An 18,805-nucleotide genomic window follows, 5' to 3' on the forward strand; every position below is an offset into this window, starting at 1 on the left:
TAGGCACAACAAAAAACTGATTAGTCTTTTGTCTATGTTATTCCTTAAACAGATTTTAATTTCTGAACTGACTATTATGCAGCAATTTGAACATTTTAGTAAAAAATGCAGTAATCCATGGGTTTCAACGTCCTGTTATCTATGGGTTTCGGAATGGTGAAAAATAAATCCCGTTGCCATAGCGATTACCAGTTCAAAACCAAACACAAGAAGCTGAAATCCATAAATAGGCAATGTGTTCACCATTCAAACGATAGTAGTTTTTGTTGTAAATGTTCAAATACTACGGTAACGGTGCTGATTTCTCATCATTCTGAACCCAAAGGTGCTAAAATTGCGTGTTCTTTTCCCCCCTAAACATACAAATGATACAAATTCAATTACAATGCGTAATATGTCGCTTTTAAATTACATTCCTGTGTGTTGTTTTCACCCGTAAGCTCATTTTTAGTCACAACTTCGCCTCATTTCAATTCAAATGTATTGGGCTTTCCCTCGTATCATACAGTATAAGCTCTCGCTCCGTGCAATCTCATACCAACTTTAAAAAAAGACTGAAACTTGATCTATTTAATCGTTGGCAAGCAGCTGGCATGTTTCCAACGTCTTCACTTTCGACAGCCGTTGTGGAGTGTTCAGCATTTTTATATTTGACATATTTGGATTACGGGTTTCCAGAATAATCCCCGGCTCAACCTGGCAACACAAACACAGTGTACAATGTGTCCATGGTGTGTAATGTCATTTCAACAGTTATTATTGCACATTATTGTCAGGTTTACATAATATGGGTTTTGAAAAAATATGGATCAAAAAGTAAAATGTACTTTCCATTTTTCTCATTTAATATTTTCAGGTCCAAAATTGAAATCGTTTGAATTCTAAAGTCGAACAAGTGAATTATTTTTTTAAACACTTTATAATAACTACACTTTAATTAGTCTTAATAAAGCATGACCAAACATCTTGTTTATTATGAATGATTCAGACTTAGTAACTATTTAATTAATGCCCAAACCTTACCACTTGATTAAATAGTTACTAAACTAGTTACTGAATCATTATTAAAAGCGCTGTACCTGATTTTTTACCGTTTTGAAATGTGTAAAATAGTTCATGTTAAACTCTTTACAGCTCCACATGTTTATCTCACTTACTTAATGCATTTCCAGCGTCCTAAATATTCAATAAGTGAAGCAATAAGTTTAAAATCGCTTTTCACGAGTCCTCCCGGGTAAAGCTAACAAACATTAGCATGCTAACGGCGCACTTCCTGCTTCCCGGAGAATTAATAATTAATAATTAGATACATAGAAAGCGTTGTTTGGTCTCATTTTAACCCGATTAGACGCTTTTACTAATATATCTGTGCTGGGGCAAGACAGATTTTAAGTTATTACATAAAAATAAAAAAAATATGGTACAGCCTCTTTACTATTTGTCCATTATGAATTAAGACTTATTCATGGTTCATTACGGATAATTAAAGTGTAGTTATCAGTTAATTATAAATCTAGCTAGCTAATACATTCTGGGGCAATATGGTTAAGCAATTGCAAATATATATATATAAAATAACAACATATTTTCATTAACTATTGATTGACATTGAATTTGATCACCCCAAATATATATATATATATATATATATATATATATATATATATATAAAAAGTAAAATGAAATATGTACATTTTATCAACAATCAGCATTTAAACACATTTCTAAAATAAATTATAATTTTACATTTGGCATTCCTGCACATATCCTTAACCCTTAAACCTCTGTTGATCTTTCATTCTGGTGCTATACGATATTATTCACTCCAAAGCCATTTTAACGTTGCATTTTGTTATTGCCATGTTGTGTTTTTGATCATACATTTGACCAACTCACTCCGCTGTATATGAAATGCATGGCGATCACACGAATGCTCTCCCATATTATTATTATTATTATTAGAGGACCGATATTAACGCATGGGTATTTTAAGAGAGTAGACCCGTAAGTAAACCAACACAGTTTGTGGTAAATGTCCCTAATCGTGGTGCCAGCATAGATGATACACTATCGGAAATTATAAAAACTGTATCACGTTATATGTCCCTCGTTTCCATGACAATCCAAAAGTGTACTTCCCGTGTCTTGCCTTCATCCAGCTCACCTGTTGTGTAGCCTTGTATGCGCATATACGATACCTATATTTGGATATGACTTATTTTGACTGCATACATGAATATTTATATGAGATGATATTGTACAGCATATTACTGAGCGATGTGCATAGATAGTTGGTTCTGGGGACGCGCTGGTAGTGGACCGCGAAACCAAACGCACTCACATCAAAGTATTGTTCAAAGAGGCCTGCAATAGAGAATGAATAAAAGGAGGAGATGAATGAAATATCTGTGTAATATGTGTGGATTTTTTTTTTTTTTCACTTGTTCTCAATCTTTTTAGTTTCATCTTACGTATCCTGGTGTTTTCTAATACCTATTACCATATCTAAACCAGCCAGGTCTTTAACAGGACTGAGAAGGAGCAAAATGGGATGCAATCAGGTTTAAAACAGGACTAAAACATGATTTAAACACAAAGAAAGGCACAAATATGAATAAAACTGATGTTAAAGGAGACGTATACTTTCCCCCACAGATGTTTAGCATTGAACTACAACATAAGTAGATCATCATTTTACATTTTGTTCAATGTAAAGCACAATATTGATCCCAAACGGCTTAGTAATGGAAACAGGTCCATTGACTTCCTGTTCAAAACTGCAGAACTGATAAGCTCCGCCTCTTCATAGTGACATTTCACTGTAACGAGCAGCACATGTGTCACTCTGGGGTTTGAATTATTCAAATAATCGCAGCTAAGTGGGCGGGGATAGGGGGTCGGTGAAAATAGAGGTTTTCTGAGGATGACATAGACTAGAAGTGAAGGAATCTATCAAGATACAACTCTGAGGAAACTAATGATGAGGAAACACCATTGTAACAAAGTAAAATGCTCAAAAGTTGATTTTATGTAATATGTCCCCTTTAATTTGAAGATTGACCAGAAGTACCACTGTTTGAGAACCACTGGCCAAATTCAACTATAAATGTACGGTAAGATACATCCATCCATCCAAGTTCAGTGATTTCTCTGGCAAATAAATAAACAAAAGTGAAAATATGTCTTCACAATAGCCTCAGAAAACTGTGCCATTATTCATCTCCAAAAACAAGATTTTGGACTTTAAGCCATAAGAAGAATATTGCAGGTTTGTGGACTCCATCCCACATATAATGGTAAGATTCTAAATTTCAAAAACTATGAATCACCCATTGTTACACAGGACCCGCCCACCATCTGAGATTATGACGTCATCAAATTCAAACTGAAAAACAGAAAGTGTATCATCATCTTTTAAGTTTCAACAACCCTGTTTCCTCACATTTCATATTTTGAAAGTAAATCTTGCCCCCAACCCTCACCTTGGACCTAACCTTAACCATCATCTCAAAATCAGGCCTTAATATCACCAAGTCCTAATCTTAACTATTAAAACATATCCTCAAATATGGGAACATGGAGCCCTTTTTCAAAATGTTTAAACAAACGTGAGGAGATAAGATAAGATAAGATATTCCTTTATTGTCCCACATGGGGAAATTTCATTGGTGCAACGCAGGTAGATACAGAGGTAGAGACAGAAGAACAGATCACTTATAGGAAGTCTGAAAAACACTTTCAGTAGAAGATCTCCTATAAATAAATAAAAACTGACTCCATTTGTAGCAAAAAAAGATTCTAAACATCTTTATATTATTATTATTATTATTATTATTATTATTATTATTATTATACATGCTTGAATGACATCCTTTGTTGTACATATCCGGACAGGGATAAATATGTAGTGCGCTATCCAACCACCAGATAGCGCACTTGGCTCACCATCGACACACAGCGCTTTCAAGAGAGTTTGCGTTGCATTTTACAATTTATAACTTGTTTTAATATTACATCTTGTAGCTTTTTGGTGACAGTTTCCATTGTTCAAACACCAGTAAGATGACATAAAAATATAGAACTAGTTTGACCAGACCTAGCTTGTTCTGTAGAATTTTGCTTTTTAATACTGCTACTGCTCATTATTAGCATCTATTAGCATCTATTAGCTTACCCGCAAGGGAACTTGTAGTACATAAAGAGATTATGTTTATTGTAAAGGAGGCATTATATTTCAGGTGCTGTTGTCAGTGTTGAACTATAAGTAGATCATCATTTTACATTTTGTTAATTGTAAAACCCAAAATTAATCTAAAACTGTTTAATAATAGAAACAGGTCCATTGGTTTAACAGAAATTAAACCAAACATGTGTTGTGCAGTGTCTTAATCTTCCAAATAATCGTAAACTAAGTACAGAGCTATGGGCAGAGATAGGGTGTAGGTGAAAACAGGAATTTTCACTCAAGCTTCAGTTGCAGGACATTACAACCCTAACCCTTACTCAAACATGCAGGAATCAATCAAAACACAACTTTGTGTAAACTAATGATGAGGAAACACTGATGTAAAAGATGCGAAAGCTAAAATAGATTAAGCATAATATGTCCCCTTTAACAATAACTAGCATGCAGACAATACAATGCTTTATCATTAGAAGCAAACAGCACACAGCGGTCTCATTTTGACTCCAAATGCTTTTACTATGTATAATCTGAACGAGTAAACAAAAATCAGCCACTCTAATTCAAAAGAAACATTAAATCAAATATATATGGATCAAAAAACATTGTTCTGTAAACTCTGTTGTAACAAAGCTCATAAAAGTTAATAGGACATAATATGTCCCCTTTAACAATAACTAGCATACTAAGATTTCGGACTTCGGACAATAAAACACTTTATTATTAGATGCAAACAGCACACAGCGTCTCATTTTGACACCAAGAGCTGCTTTTTCTACATATAATCTAACTGTGTCGACACTAATCTGATGCAGCCACTCTAATTCAAACTGGGGGGGGGGGAAACAAAAAAAACTGAAACATACATGAGGAAACACTATTAAAAGCTCATTAAAGTTGATTTTGCTTAATACATCCCCTTATTTATCTTTAAGCACTTGGTCAATACATAAACTCATCATGTATCTTGCCTTGGCACACCTAATGTTCCAATCTGTTCTCTCTTCCTTTCACATTCTTAATCCTACTGCCCATTCTAAAAGCTGGTGATTAAACTATTGTGTGTTTATTTCATAGTTTTTCAGGTGACATGAGTCTGCCTGCCCCATCCAGCCCTCCTCCAACCGCGACGCACGCAGCAGCTGCCTGTCCCGCACCGGGGCGCGCACTCCGCTCCAGACCAGACCACAGCGCGCACCACGGACTAAAGTTCACGCGCAGGGACGCAGAGTGGACATGGGGTCTGAATCCAACCCAAACCAGTGACCAAACTCCCGGATCATGTCTTCTTCCATCACCGCCGCTGCCCTGGAGCCGTGTCCGGCCTCGTTCGGGTCCATGTTCCCGTTCACCGAGGAGCGCAGCCGGAATAAGGGGCGCCTGGAGGCGAGCCTGGCGGCGCTGTGCGAGCTGGAGCTGCTCAAACAGAGGCAGGAGAGCCGGGTACTGAGCGCGCTGTGTCTCGGGGACGACGTGAGGAGAGCTCCGGGGCGCACGGCGTGGACGGAGTTACGGGCCACGGCGCGGTGCGGCACGGACGCGCGGGATGGAGACGACGCACCGGGACGCGGAGGCTTGAGGCTGCACACAGTGAGTTGTTTGAGGGGGGTGAACCAGAGGGGCTCCGTGGACTGAAAGGCTGGAGTGGAGAGAGTATGGGGGGACATGACGGGACCAACAGTTTTAAATGTCCTTCTGTTTGTTCTTCTTCTTAGTTTTAGAATAAATGTGTGATTCTTTGCTTTGGATTTTTAACAAAAATCACAAAAATGTCCTGTGGTGTAACACTTTTCTTCTAAAACAATTCTGGAATGAGTCAGAAAAAGTTATTACAGATGTTGGTTTACAAAAACTACACCTTCATCTCTAATTTAAGTTGAATCCTTTAGTCAATTATTGGTCAATGTCGTCTTAGTTGACCGACATTTGTATAAGTCGACTGATCATTTTATTTAGATGATAAGGATTTATAAGAAACAATAGCAAAAAGGAGACATTTTTGGAGAGAATCATAAGATTACACAGCTTTGTTATTTTGTTTTCTTCACACATAAATATAGAATGTCCTCGTACTTTTCTGTATAAATTGTTGTTTTTGCATGAACTCCAGTGCAATTTCAGTATTGCAGTTGTTTTAGTCGACTAATTGACCAGATTAGGGTCTTTAGCATGTCTTTAGTCGACCGGGAATCCAGCAGCCCTGTTTAAAAAAAAGAAAAAAGAAAAAAGTGGGAGTGTGACATGAAAAAATAAATAAAATAGTATTAAAAAACACAAAATCAGACGGAGCTCATCTGTCTTTTATGCTCCAGGGTTGAAGCTGCAAGTCAAAAGAAGATTATTTTATTCATACTTTTTGGGAAAAAACTTTAAAATCCTGTGTAACAGTTGTATTTACAAAGAAACACACTACCCCTATTCTTAAAAAAACATTTCCTTTCAGATGGAACAGTCACATCATTGTGAATCCAACACTATAGTCGTAATGGTTCTTTTTGATGACGTCACACTGCACGACATCAGGTTCAAATCTCTCAAAATGATGTCATGCTTGTGAAACGCCTCTAACTCTTGCTCTAGAGCTGAAACACGGACAGAAAAACCCTCAAACGTTTAGTACCCTGGATGGACAGTTTGACGTGGGTCAGGGAGGAAATGGTCCCGGAGAAACGCACCATTTCAGTTGAAAAGGGGCTTTTAGGAGTGATGTGTCAAAAGGAGTTTGTTGAGTGCTTTTTAAATCTTCTTTAATCTACTTTCTGAATAGTTTTGAAGCATGAAGAATCAATAGTTCATACCATGAAGTCTTGAATGGAGGCAAAACGAAGCAGACACAAGATTTAAATTTGAATCATTTTGAGCCTTTCTAACAATTAATAAGCATCTACTTCGAATTTCCAAGTTTCAAATGTCACCTCGTTTACTTTTCTACTAAAGGAAAATTGTGTATATGTATATTTTGTAGTAATGTAATATGTAATGTATCTGTATTTAAATGAAAAATGGTTGTGGGAGTCAAATATGTTTCCAGTAAAACCTAAAACTCTTGATTTTGCCTTAGTAAACAAATAAACGCAGTAAAATCCAATAGTAAATGTCATTAAACCTTTAAAAGAGTCTGATATCTCTCAGTTGTGTCCGAGTTGTTTTCATTTGACAAAACCACCTTGATTTTTCACATTTTGTGCAGTATTCTGAGATTAATCCCACTTTTTCAGTTTTGCCTCCATTTTGCAATTTAGAATGATTTTGTCTCCGAAATCTTAAAGGGTCAGTACATGCAGTAGCCTAACAACGTTTATATGACATATTCAGTCGCTTTGGTTTCCTTGGTTTTACTTAATTAAATGTATTTTTTTGTTTCTTACATTAGCATTTAACTCTTTGATGTTGTTTTTCAGAGTCTTTGCAATTTGTTTGAATTTCTTTGGACAGATATTCACTACATTCACAGTAACTTAATGTATACGATAAGAAGACCATGTCAGCTTTTTTTTGACTAGTCGACTACTAAAATTGTTCGTCGCGGCAGTATTTTTGAGCCCATTAAGCATAATAGACATGAAAAATCTGCTAACATTTGAGTAAAACTATTTGAACAATCTACAAATTGTAAATCAGCAGGCAGAGGTAGCTAGTAACATTGTCCTTCTCGGAGTATAGTTATAAAACCATACTTTTCCCATCATGTGACTACACGTGACACAAGCTTTATGTTGACTATGAAATTACATTCACGTTTGTTTTTTCATTTCTGTGAAAATACCACATTTGTATTTTGGCTTCAAAACTCCTGCCATGGATACAATAAATGGATCCCTCTTGAACGTTCTGTACTTCTGGCTGCGCTATGAATGGATGATACAAACCCAACCAACAAATGGCATCCGGACTTCATTTGACACACTTTTGGACTAGATTGGACTTTTATGTTGGACAGAATCTTCTTTTGTTCTCCTTTATTTCCTTTCCTTTCTCCGTGTCACGTTCTACATTCTTTTATGGTTGTTTTATTTTCAAATACCAAAAAGAATATACCAAATGTTGTTTCTTGCATCATGTTTTGTCCTTCACTTCAAATTAGAGCACAAACAGACTTGTAGGGTTATCAGACGTATCACAAATCACATACTAATCAATACTAAAACTAAATAAAATCATATTAACAGGACAAAATGTGACCTTTTGTGAATGCTTTTGTGCTTCATCAGCACTAGCATACGACATTACCTTTATTTAATTTGATAATGTATGTCTATTGTCTAAAAACGAACAGTAAAAAGAGCATCTTCCGTGATTAGAGTGGTATCGAGTATTTTCTTTAGTATTCAAATCAAGTTTTTTACTATTGCTACAACACTATCACCCTGGCCCACTTCTTTGTACGTCTACTCGAGTGATAATATTTTGAACTTTGGCTAGCCGTCCCGTACGCGATCCATTCTACTTGTCTAATTGTCTTCCCGAATCCCCCCGTAATCCCCCATCGACCTCAGCACGTCGCTATGAGCCCTCCAAGTCTGGCCAGGCCCCTTTAAGTCATTACCATTTAAGGACACGACCGGCTTCGTTAGCTTCTCCATTACATTCGCCCTAATGAATTACCCAGACATGTCTGTTCTTTCGCGTTCCACATAAACCATATAAATAACCGTATTAAAAGTCAGTGTTTTTCATAAACCGTTCCAGATTCGAGTTCAGATTTGCATCCAAGGAAGCGAGAAAGGAAGCGAGGAGACTTTGAAGTAGGGTCCAAAAGCAACATGAGTGTGGAGCTGGACCGAGCTGCTTTTTTTTTTTGGGGGAGGGAGTGAGGGGCTATAGGGGGCTAATGTAGTCTGCAGATGATAGGGCAAGTACAGTTATGATATATGAGTGAAGTGAGAGGGCTGCGGAATCAGTTAGGCAGATATTTATCCAGAGATTTAAAGTGTAGAATATCCACAGGAGCATTTTTCACCAGATCTGTTTATATGAATGCACTTTATGGTTCCATTAAGTTGATATGATCAGCGTGATGGGCAGAAACCTCTTCCGTTATCTACTGGACTGTCCGTTACACAATGAATGATGGAGGTTTCTTAAAAGCTTTACATCATTCGAGCTCACAAAAGTCATAATACCGTAGAGTTGCAGATGATCGTGTTGCGTTGCAGGTCGACACGTGAAGATTGTGTGGGATGGATGATGGGAAGAGGCCGACTCTGATTATGGCCAGCTTTAGACCAGATTTAGTCCTGGTTTGTGAAACTGGCAATGCAGCGTGAGAACAAGAAAATACATGGAAAGTAATGTTTGGCTTTAATGTTCCTTTAAACATGCTCAGTGTTAGTATTTAACATTTTCTAACTTAAAATGTTGGCTTAATTTGGTATTAAATAATGAAACAATTAAGTAGATTTTGTTCATTGTAAATCAAAATATTGAAAGGGGACTCTGCAAATTTTCATTCACTATTTTTTATCTCTTAAAAATGGCTACGCAATATTTTAAAAACCTAAATGTTTGACCTGAAATCTGAATTGTTAATACATTAATTAATTAACACCCCGTATTTTCCGGGCTATAAGTCGCACCTTTTTTCATCGTTTTGGCCGGGGTGCGACTTATACTTATATTTATACTCATATACTTATACTCCGGAGCAACTTATATGTGATATTATTTGTTATTTTCTCACTTGCAACCGCATTTCATACTCCAGTGTGACTTATATATGTTTTCTTATGCATTTTTTGGCTGGTGCGACTTATACTGCGACTTATAGTCCGGATTTGTACTGCGACTTATAGTCCGGACTTATACTGCGACTTATAGTCCGGACTTATACTGCGACTTATAGTCCGGACTTATACTTCGACTTATAGTCCGGACTTATACTTCGACTTATAGTCCGGACTTATACTGCGACTTATAGTCCGGACTTATACTTCGACTTATAGTCCGGACTTATACTTCGACTTATAGTCCGGACTTATACTTCGACTTATAGTCCGGACTTATACTTCGACTTATAGTCCGGACTTATACTGCGACTTATAGTCCGGATTTGTACTGCGACTTATAGTCCGGACTTATACTGCGACTTATAGTCCGGACTTATACTGCGACTTATAGTCCGGACTTATACTTCGACTTATAGTCCGGACTTATACTTCGACTTATAGTCCGGACTTATACTGCGACTTATAGTCCGGAAAATACGGTAAGTAATAGAAAACTGATTTTTTCTGAGCACTCAAGGCTTAAATACAGAACAATACAGGACAATATTCTAGTAAACTAATGATACGGGTGAAACGATTCAAGCACAATTTAAACGGCGTGATTAGTGAGTGCACAGAGAAGATGAGCTCATAAACAGGTTCAATAAAACAAGCCCAAATGAAGCAAAAAAAAAGAAAAAATCCAAATATGTTTTTAATGAAGGGACAACAATAAAGCACATGTTTAAAAAGGTCAATTGTTGTAAAGATATTTGCTGTTTAAATCATGACACAAGGACAACAGATGTGTATTTAGCAATAAACTCTACCATTTATATATCAAACACTGCATTATGCCCCTCAAATATTTGTACAGTATTACATTTGTGTCCTTGATTTATTGAAGCGCATGACAAATCTCCGCTGTCACCATTAGTTCTGCTGAAGGTCGTGCGGTTTACAGAGACAAAGCCAGCTGTACATCCTGTTCCGCTGTGATCTTCCGCCGCTTTGAGTGTTCACACGTCTCCCGACTTCAATACAAACACTACCGAAGACACAACGTTTGACAGGCGCATTACCGCTATTTATGTCCCAAAAAAACCCTCTGCGGCGTCACCTCTCGGACCACCCCCGCTCTCCAGACACAGTCCAGAAATGTCCCGCGAAAACGTCTCACAAATCTTAAACAATGTCTTTTACTGTTATTTTGACGTTCTTATTGGCTGGAGATGAAAGGGTTCCAGAAGGAGAAAGGAAGTAAAGTGTATAATATGGAAACTACAAAAAAAAAGTCTTTTTCATGGGTTTTTCATGGGTTTTTCATGCGTTTTTCATGCGTTTTTCATGGTCAATGCCGATCGTTTTGAAAGTTAGCATCTATTTTATGTATATGTTTTGATTATTTCCTCCAAATGATATGCTACATGGGAGCAGTATCTTCTTACTTGTCTTGTTAGGTTTTTCAGCTCAAACAAATATGCTGGAGCTGATGGACGACATGCGAGAAAGGGAACTGTTTCAAGATAGTTGTGGAGCTAAATGATGATGTGTCTAAGGAAAAAGAAAATTGCACTTGAAAAGAGAAAGAAGTGGCTCCATGTTCAGGCGGCCGCAGCGTCGTGAGCTTGAATCCCAGTTCCAACAGTTTGCTACATGTCCTCCCTTCTCTAATCTCCATTTCACCGTCCTGTTTTATAAAGACTGGACAAAATCCTAATACTAATCTTTTTTTTTAATCTAAAGAAGAAGAAAAAATCTATTGTCAAATTTAATTGAATCAAATCAAATAAATCAATCAATCAATCAATCAATCAAAGTATTGATTATTATAACTTTATTAAGGCATATAAATCTGAACTTTCAAGGGGTCTAATAATATAAATGCATTAATGACCTGGACAACCAAATTACTAAATACATGATAAAGAAATGGGGAAAAATAGGTAATTTTGTTTTGACGGACGAAGAGTGGGAAAATATGTGTACTTTACAATGGAGGACCACAAACTCTCATTTGAAATTTGGAAGGAATTCTGCTGGGAGAATGTGACCGGTTTATTTTTTTATGACATGTCAAAGTACCCACTACTCACTGGGAGGGGCTGCGTGCTGGAGAAACTGTGGTTGCCAGGAGGCACCTCAATATCACATGGTCTGGGACTGTCCTGTTGCACAGAAATATTGGACGGAAAGTGACAAGACACTGCAGACTGTTTTTGACACCACCATCCAACTCAATGTCAGAACTATGTACCTGGGTCTCAAAACCCCTGCCATGGACATTATAGATGGATACCTTTGGAACATGCTTCTGGCGGTCAGGGAAAAGACCACCACAAAAAAAATAGATGACACAAACAGCACTGACGACAAAGGACTGGACCAGCACCATTAACTGACACACGGACAACGGAAAAAAATCATATACGGGCTCAACCTGGAAACGGACACATTTAAAAGAATCTGGACTAAATGTTGCTATTGTTTGGAAGCTGTTTTTCTTTTCATAGGAACCCCTTTTTTGTAGTTTTATCCCCCTCTGGTCCTGCTCTTGTATGTTTTTGCTTGTCTGGTGTTTCTTCTCTCAAGTCAAATAATATATCTAAAGCCGAGCATGTTTAACTTAACTGAAATTAAAAGTCTGCCTCATATTACGTAAAAGACACCATGTTCATTGTATTTGTTACTTGAAGTGCTGCTTTCCTTCCCCAGAAATAATCTAAAATAAGAATTGCATTATATTTTAAAGGCGCTGTACCTGATTTTGAAAGTCTTTAAAAAAATACACATTTGCTCACTTACCAAATGCATCCTGAGCATTGTATTTATTCACTGCAATGAGTGTATAAACGCTTGCACAAACAGTAGCATGCTGATGGTTCTCTGGGGATAATAACGCTTTATAATGAGATGCAGACAGCACACAGCGTTCTCAGTTTGACCCTAAGAGCTCCTTTTACAAGACATCAAACTGTTCTACCGCTCATGTAGCTTTTTCCCTTTTTTTGCCGCGTTCCAAGTTATTTTGTCAAGGACATTTGGCTCATTTTCAACCTACACATCATTTATTATTCCTGTAAGTCGCTGATCTCTGGTTGTCCTCCCGTACATTTGAAGAGTGGTCCTACAGTGGCGTGTGGGCAGACGGGAGCTGAGTGGAGCGCGGCAGCAGACGTGGGGAGGGAGCGTCGTAAAGATAAGACGGAGAAAGTTATCAGCAGCCGAGGCCAGTCAAGCGCGTCGGTGGAGCAGTGGTTAAGATGTGTTAAAGTCAGTTATAAGGAGTAAGTCAACACTGTAGAGATGAAGGGAAGATCTAAATACACTTCTGAATGTATTGCACTCAAAGGTACAAATACTGTAATTGAGTAAAAACATGTGGTAAGCCTTCTTATATGATCAAAAGTGTCTCTGGAGATGTTTGTGAGAAATACACTTTATTATAAAATACTGTATATATAAAAAGTTGACTTATATTTACAGTGAAAATTATGTGATTTTGATTAAATAATTACAGAAAATGTAACGAATGTGAAGCTATTGTACATGACAGAGGCTAATTCACTCATGTCACATGTTTAATTTTGGGAAAGTTTGGGATAACAGTCAATTATGCACACAATGTTTTTGAAAAGCATTTTTTCTCTTTAAATTGCTAACTCTCTTGCTTCATTAATATATTCATAATTAATAGAACCGACAATCGACAAATTTTTGAATCATTATGAGACGATGGTTAAATCATTCCCCAAATAAAACCACAAATTAAAGCAGAAATACCTTCATTAAAGGTGGTATGGGCGATTTTTTCCAGCAAATTTTGTATCATATTTCCTCGTGGCGTGGATAAATCATTTGTCCTGCCACGTATCAATCATAAAACGCACCTATCGCTCACCTGCAGCCGCGTCAAGCTCGTCCCCACGTTACCGCGTGCCTAAGCGTATGGATCTATCATAATATAGTTCCCTCAGTGTACGGGGCAAAATGAAGACGGAGAAAGACAGTTCGAGCTGACGCAGAAGTGGACAGAAATCTACGGGAGACGAGAGATGCGATGCGCTCCGTTGCGCTAATAAACAAACGCACGTGTGTGTTGTATCAGTCCGCACGGGGGAGTGCGCATGCGCACTTCCGCCTGCGTTCTCAAATCGCCGAAAAATCGCCCATACCGCCTTTAATGTGAGGCTGGAGTGGATTTCTGTTTAGTTACAGAATCGTCAATCTGAAGCTTTGGAAAGTTGGTAAAATGCTCTGTCTTTGTTACGCACATAACATGAAAATTGTGTTAATTGTGGCCAACGTCATTGGTTTCAATGTGAGTTCCCTGCTACCGTCAGTGCCAATGAGTTTAGAAAGCGGATAATCCAGTTGGATTATTAACCATTTATTCCACACTGCAGCACTATATCTTTATATAACATCCATTTTGGCGTGCTTTTTGAGTTGGTGAGTAGACTCCACTTGGTGCACATTCCAGCTGAAGTGTCCTCTGTCGCCCCCTCTGCTCTGAGCGCTCTTTGTCCCCCCCAAGGTCAGGCCTGAATTCTCAGTTGTTCACATGTATATTTATCAGCGCTCCAATGCCGTGGCCTCATAACTCTGCTGTGTCTGTCAGCCAACACTTTACCACATTATTAACATTGTTGATTCATTTCTCCATTGTTGATTCATTTCTCCCTGTGGCCCTCAGAGGCAACTGTTGTTGTGATTTTGGGCCTTACAAAAATAAATTGATTTGATTTGATTTGATTTGACCACAATGCTTCAAATCTGTGCTAATTGCTGGGACATAGATCACATTTGTGAGCTGTAAATGAAGACTAAAGGCAATTGAACCTATGCTCTTCCAGCTCAATGGGCCTGACTCCACTGACTTCCTGACCGATCGGAGGGAAGAATGTCTCAGACACTTGGACTATCAGCACAGGAGTTCCACAGGGCTGTGTACTTTCTCGCCTGCTCTTCTCCCTGTACACAAACTGCTACACCTCCAGCCACAACTCCGTAAAACTGATCAAGTGCGGCCGACACCACCCTCATCGGGGATGAGTCTGTCTACAGGAGGCAGGTGAACCGGCTGGTGTCCTGGTGCAGTGGTAACAATCTGGAGCTCAATGTCCAGAAAACATTGGAGACGATCGTGGACTTCAGGAAAGTCACAGCCCCCCAGCCCCCCCTCACCATGACAGACTCCCCCATCACCACCGTGGACTCCCTCCACTTTCTCAGCACCACCTTTAGCCAGTACCTCAAGTGGGGGCCCACCATCAGCTCCCTCATCAAGAAGGCCCAGCAGAGGATGCACTTCCTGCGACAGCTGAGGAAAGCCAAGCTGCCAGCGGAGATGATGGTGCAGTTCTACACGGCCATCATTGAGTCCATCCTCACCTCCTCCATCACCGTGTGGTACGCTGGAGCCACAGCCAGGGACAAGCAGAGACTACAGTACATTGTGCACTCTGTTGAGAAGGTGATCAGCTGCAGACTTCCTTCTCTGCAGGACCTGTACGTCTCCAGGGCTCTGGGACATGCAGGTTGGATCACTGCTGACCCATCCCACCCTGGACACTGACTATTTGAGCCACTCCCCTCAGGCAGGAGGCTAAGGTCCATCCGGACCAGAACAGTTTCTTTCCCTCTGCCGTTGAACTCATGAACACTTCTAAACACCTTTCATTTTAACTACAATTTAATCCATCACTCACTGCACTGTTCACTTTCTGCACTACATCTGTAAATTTAACTAAGTTTGTGTACCTATTTTTATTTTTATCTTATAGTAAATTTAAATAGTTTTTCTTTCATTTTTGCCCTTTTTGATTTTATATATGTTGTCGTTTTATTATTATTCATTGTTTTATGTTGCATCGAATCACCAAAGCACGTTCATGAGTTTGTGAATTTTGTTCATCGGGAATAAACCTTTTCTGATTCTGAATTGTTCAGAGTGTTTACTGCCTGGGGCCACTGCAGACACGATCCCCTGCGTGACCTGTTAAACATTACAGACTTTTATTGTAGTGATTATGGTGGCTTCTATTGTTACAGCCGCCATGGGGCAGACTGGCTGTCATTCTGCACCATCGGCGCCTTCAACCACCAGCGATAACCCAGGAAAGTGTCTTAGAATATAATGACAGTGCGCAACCATAAATTGAGTTATTGGGGTAATTATTTCCACTAGTCAGCAATTATTTTTTTGACTAGTTTACTTTTTAAATATATTATTAAATAAAGGTTTATATATGGTGACTGAAGGCTTTTAGATATGGAACAATTGGAAAGAAACATGTATTATTATAGAAAATACCACTGTTTTTATTTAAAAAAGTCTTTGTGTGGTTTAGAGTCTGTATAGTCGTTGCAGCTCTACCTGACTGAGCTTTCAGAACATTTTCTAAAACTTTGCTGTACATGTTACTTATTACAATTACCTGAAAGTAGGTACTGCTAGATTGTGATAGGTCTCATAAAGTTAAATATTGTGAAAAATATAGTTCACATTAATCAGGACATTACAACATAGATGCCCAAGAAGTGTCCACCAGCTCAAAGGGTAAAAGGAAGGAGGAAAAACATGTCCTGAAAGCTCTCTCAGCCTGTGGTTACCATGTTTGGGCTCTTAACAAAGTTAAAAGAGCCAAAAAACATGACAAAAGTGACAAAAGGGAGACAGAACCAAGAAGAAATGGAGTCTCCATCCCTATGTCTCTGGACTGTCTGAAAAACTACAAAGGATTTTAGATAGCACAGAATAGTTTATTTTAAACTGGGCAAATATTGAAGGCAAAAACTGGTTCACCCTAAGGACAAGATTTCAACACAAAAACAGAGCAATAAAGTGTATTCAATCCAATGCAGTGAAGAACATTGTAAAGAGCGGTGCGGAGGTGAGACTCTTCACAAGAAGCTTTATCAGCGCAAAGGGAACGCAAAGGGACCACAGAGCTCCGTGCATCTTCATCTTAAAGCCACAAAACACTCATTTGAAGACAGTGAGGTGAAGATTCTAAGCAGGAGAAGAGATGGGTTGTTGGGAGTTAAGGAGGCCATTTTTGTTTTAAAAAAAAGAGAATCCCTCTATAAACCAGAATGGAGGTTTAAGATTTAATAGTGTGATGCTAATCAGGCACCCATCAGCACATTTTAATCATTTTATTCTTTTGATGTCACTGTAGAACTGCAGCTTTTCAAAATGTTACTCACCAGTGCTTAACTATTTACCCCAACGCCAAATGTAAAAAAAAAAAAAATCTCATGAGATCATTTTCCTCATGTGTGCAGCAAAATCTTGTGGCATTTTTGTTTGGCAAAATATTGTGGCGGGAGAACTCTTGTCCCATCTCGAATATTACACACTATTAAAAGCCTCCTCTTCTGTGGCGGTGTTGTGATGGAATGTGCACCCCGTAGATTCTTCCCCATCAGCACAGGATTAAACCTCAGGGTAAACACGCACATTCTTCTCCACCGCTCTCTTGGAACTCACCAAGCACTCTGCATCTTCACCATGATACTGTCCTTAATAACAAAGCTCTTGTGTTTCCTACGGTCATGTGACGTGGGACATACATTTACATATATTATTTTATTTTTAAAACTATATATATATATCAGAGGCAACTGTTGTTGTGATTTTGGGCCTTACAAAAATAAATTGATTTGATTTGATGATATATATATATATATATATATGTGATTGCCAAATAGCGCTTCTATTTTCAGTTGTACTCCTTAGTCTGAAAAAAAAAAGGATATTGAAAAAATATGAAATAAATACTGAAATATTTTTCCATTTTGTCCAATACGTATATCATACAAAAAAAAGTAAACATATCAATATTGGCTGATTCACATGCTGGAGCCAATATAATGCCCAATAACTGTAATGCTATGATATTGTAACGTCAAAATTCTAATACAGTCACAATATATCAAATTATAAGCTCATTTTTACATTTATTGTTTCATTGCATCAACAGCTAAAAAAACGACATAGACCACAATCCATTGCAACATAGAAATAAATAAGAAATAATTAACCTTTTATAGTTTCAGTCTTTGGAATATGACAGTAATGATTCGCACAAACGCCTGTCACAGCATTTTTAAAGGAAAAGGTAGTTTTTCTACAATTCTGTTTGCCTCTCCACAATATCGTAATAAACATCATATGGCAAAATTAATATTCTGATAATATTGTACCATGATATTTGCATATTGTTGCAGCCCTACTGCACAATATATCATAAACAATACTGATACTGCATTAATCTGTATCGCAACAAACTGATTATGATTATTCAGTTTTTATTTCAGATTTTTTCACGTTAAGGCTAAATTATCCTTGATTAGCCTTGGTTTTGTCTCTGTTATTTTGACAGCTTGACTTGTAAATTAAGTCATAAAAACGTTTGTTTGTTGAATTATTGTTTCAAAAAGTATGCTATCAAAAACGCTTTACTTATCTACCAAAGCCTAACCCAGCAGAAAGGTCAGAAAGTGCACCTTTAGGAAGTGACTTTAGTTTGTTTAAAGTTCACTTTATCACTATAGATTCCATGACATGTTGTGGCTTTATTTTGTACATTTAAACTTTGAATGGGCTTGTGGTACTAACATGTCTGAGATGTACTTTGGTGCTAGGCCATGGAGAGACTTGTACACAAGCAGAGCTGCTTTAAAGTCTATTCTCTGAGCCACAGGAGCCAGTGCAGAGACCTGAGAACATAACTAATGTGATGGTACTTCCTGGTTCTAGTCAGGACCCGAGCAGCAGCGTTCTGGATGTACTGCAGCTGTTTTACAGCTCGTTTGGAGAGGCCAGTGAGCGGCCGTTACAGTAGTCTAATCTACTGGAGACAAACGCATGGATAAGTCTCTCCAAGTCTGGTTTAGACACGATACTTTT

At 38.1% G+C, this 18,805-nt stretch overlaps 1 protein-coding gene across 1 annotated transcript in view; it reads left to right on the forward strand.

Annotated features, from left to right (window-relative positions):
- Nucleotides 1-5,381: 5,381 nt before the first annotated feature.
- LOC140361190 (uncharacterized) overlaps nt 5,382-18,805 on the forward strand; it is a 64,936-nt gene continuing 51,512 nt past the window's right edge. The window contains exon 1 of the mRNA XM_072446910.1: nt 5,382-5,773. Within this exon, the coding sequence (XP_072303011.1) occupies nt 5,465-5,773 (309 nt within the window). The 5' untranslated portion in view covers nt 5,382-5,464. The remainder of the gene's footprint in view (nt 5,774-18,805) is intronic.

The sequence above is a fragment of the Eucyclogobius newberryi genome, unplaced genomic scaffold, assembly GCF_026437365.1.
Source record: "Eucyclogobius newberryi isolate DKJ021-1_F unplaced genomic scaffold, fEucNew1.0.hap1 SCAF_15, whole genome shotgun sequence".
Lineage (NCBI taxonomy): Eukaryota > Metazoa > Chordata > Actinopteri > Gobiiformes > Gobiidae > Eucyclogobius > Eucyclogobius newberryi.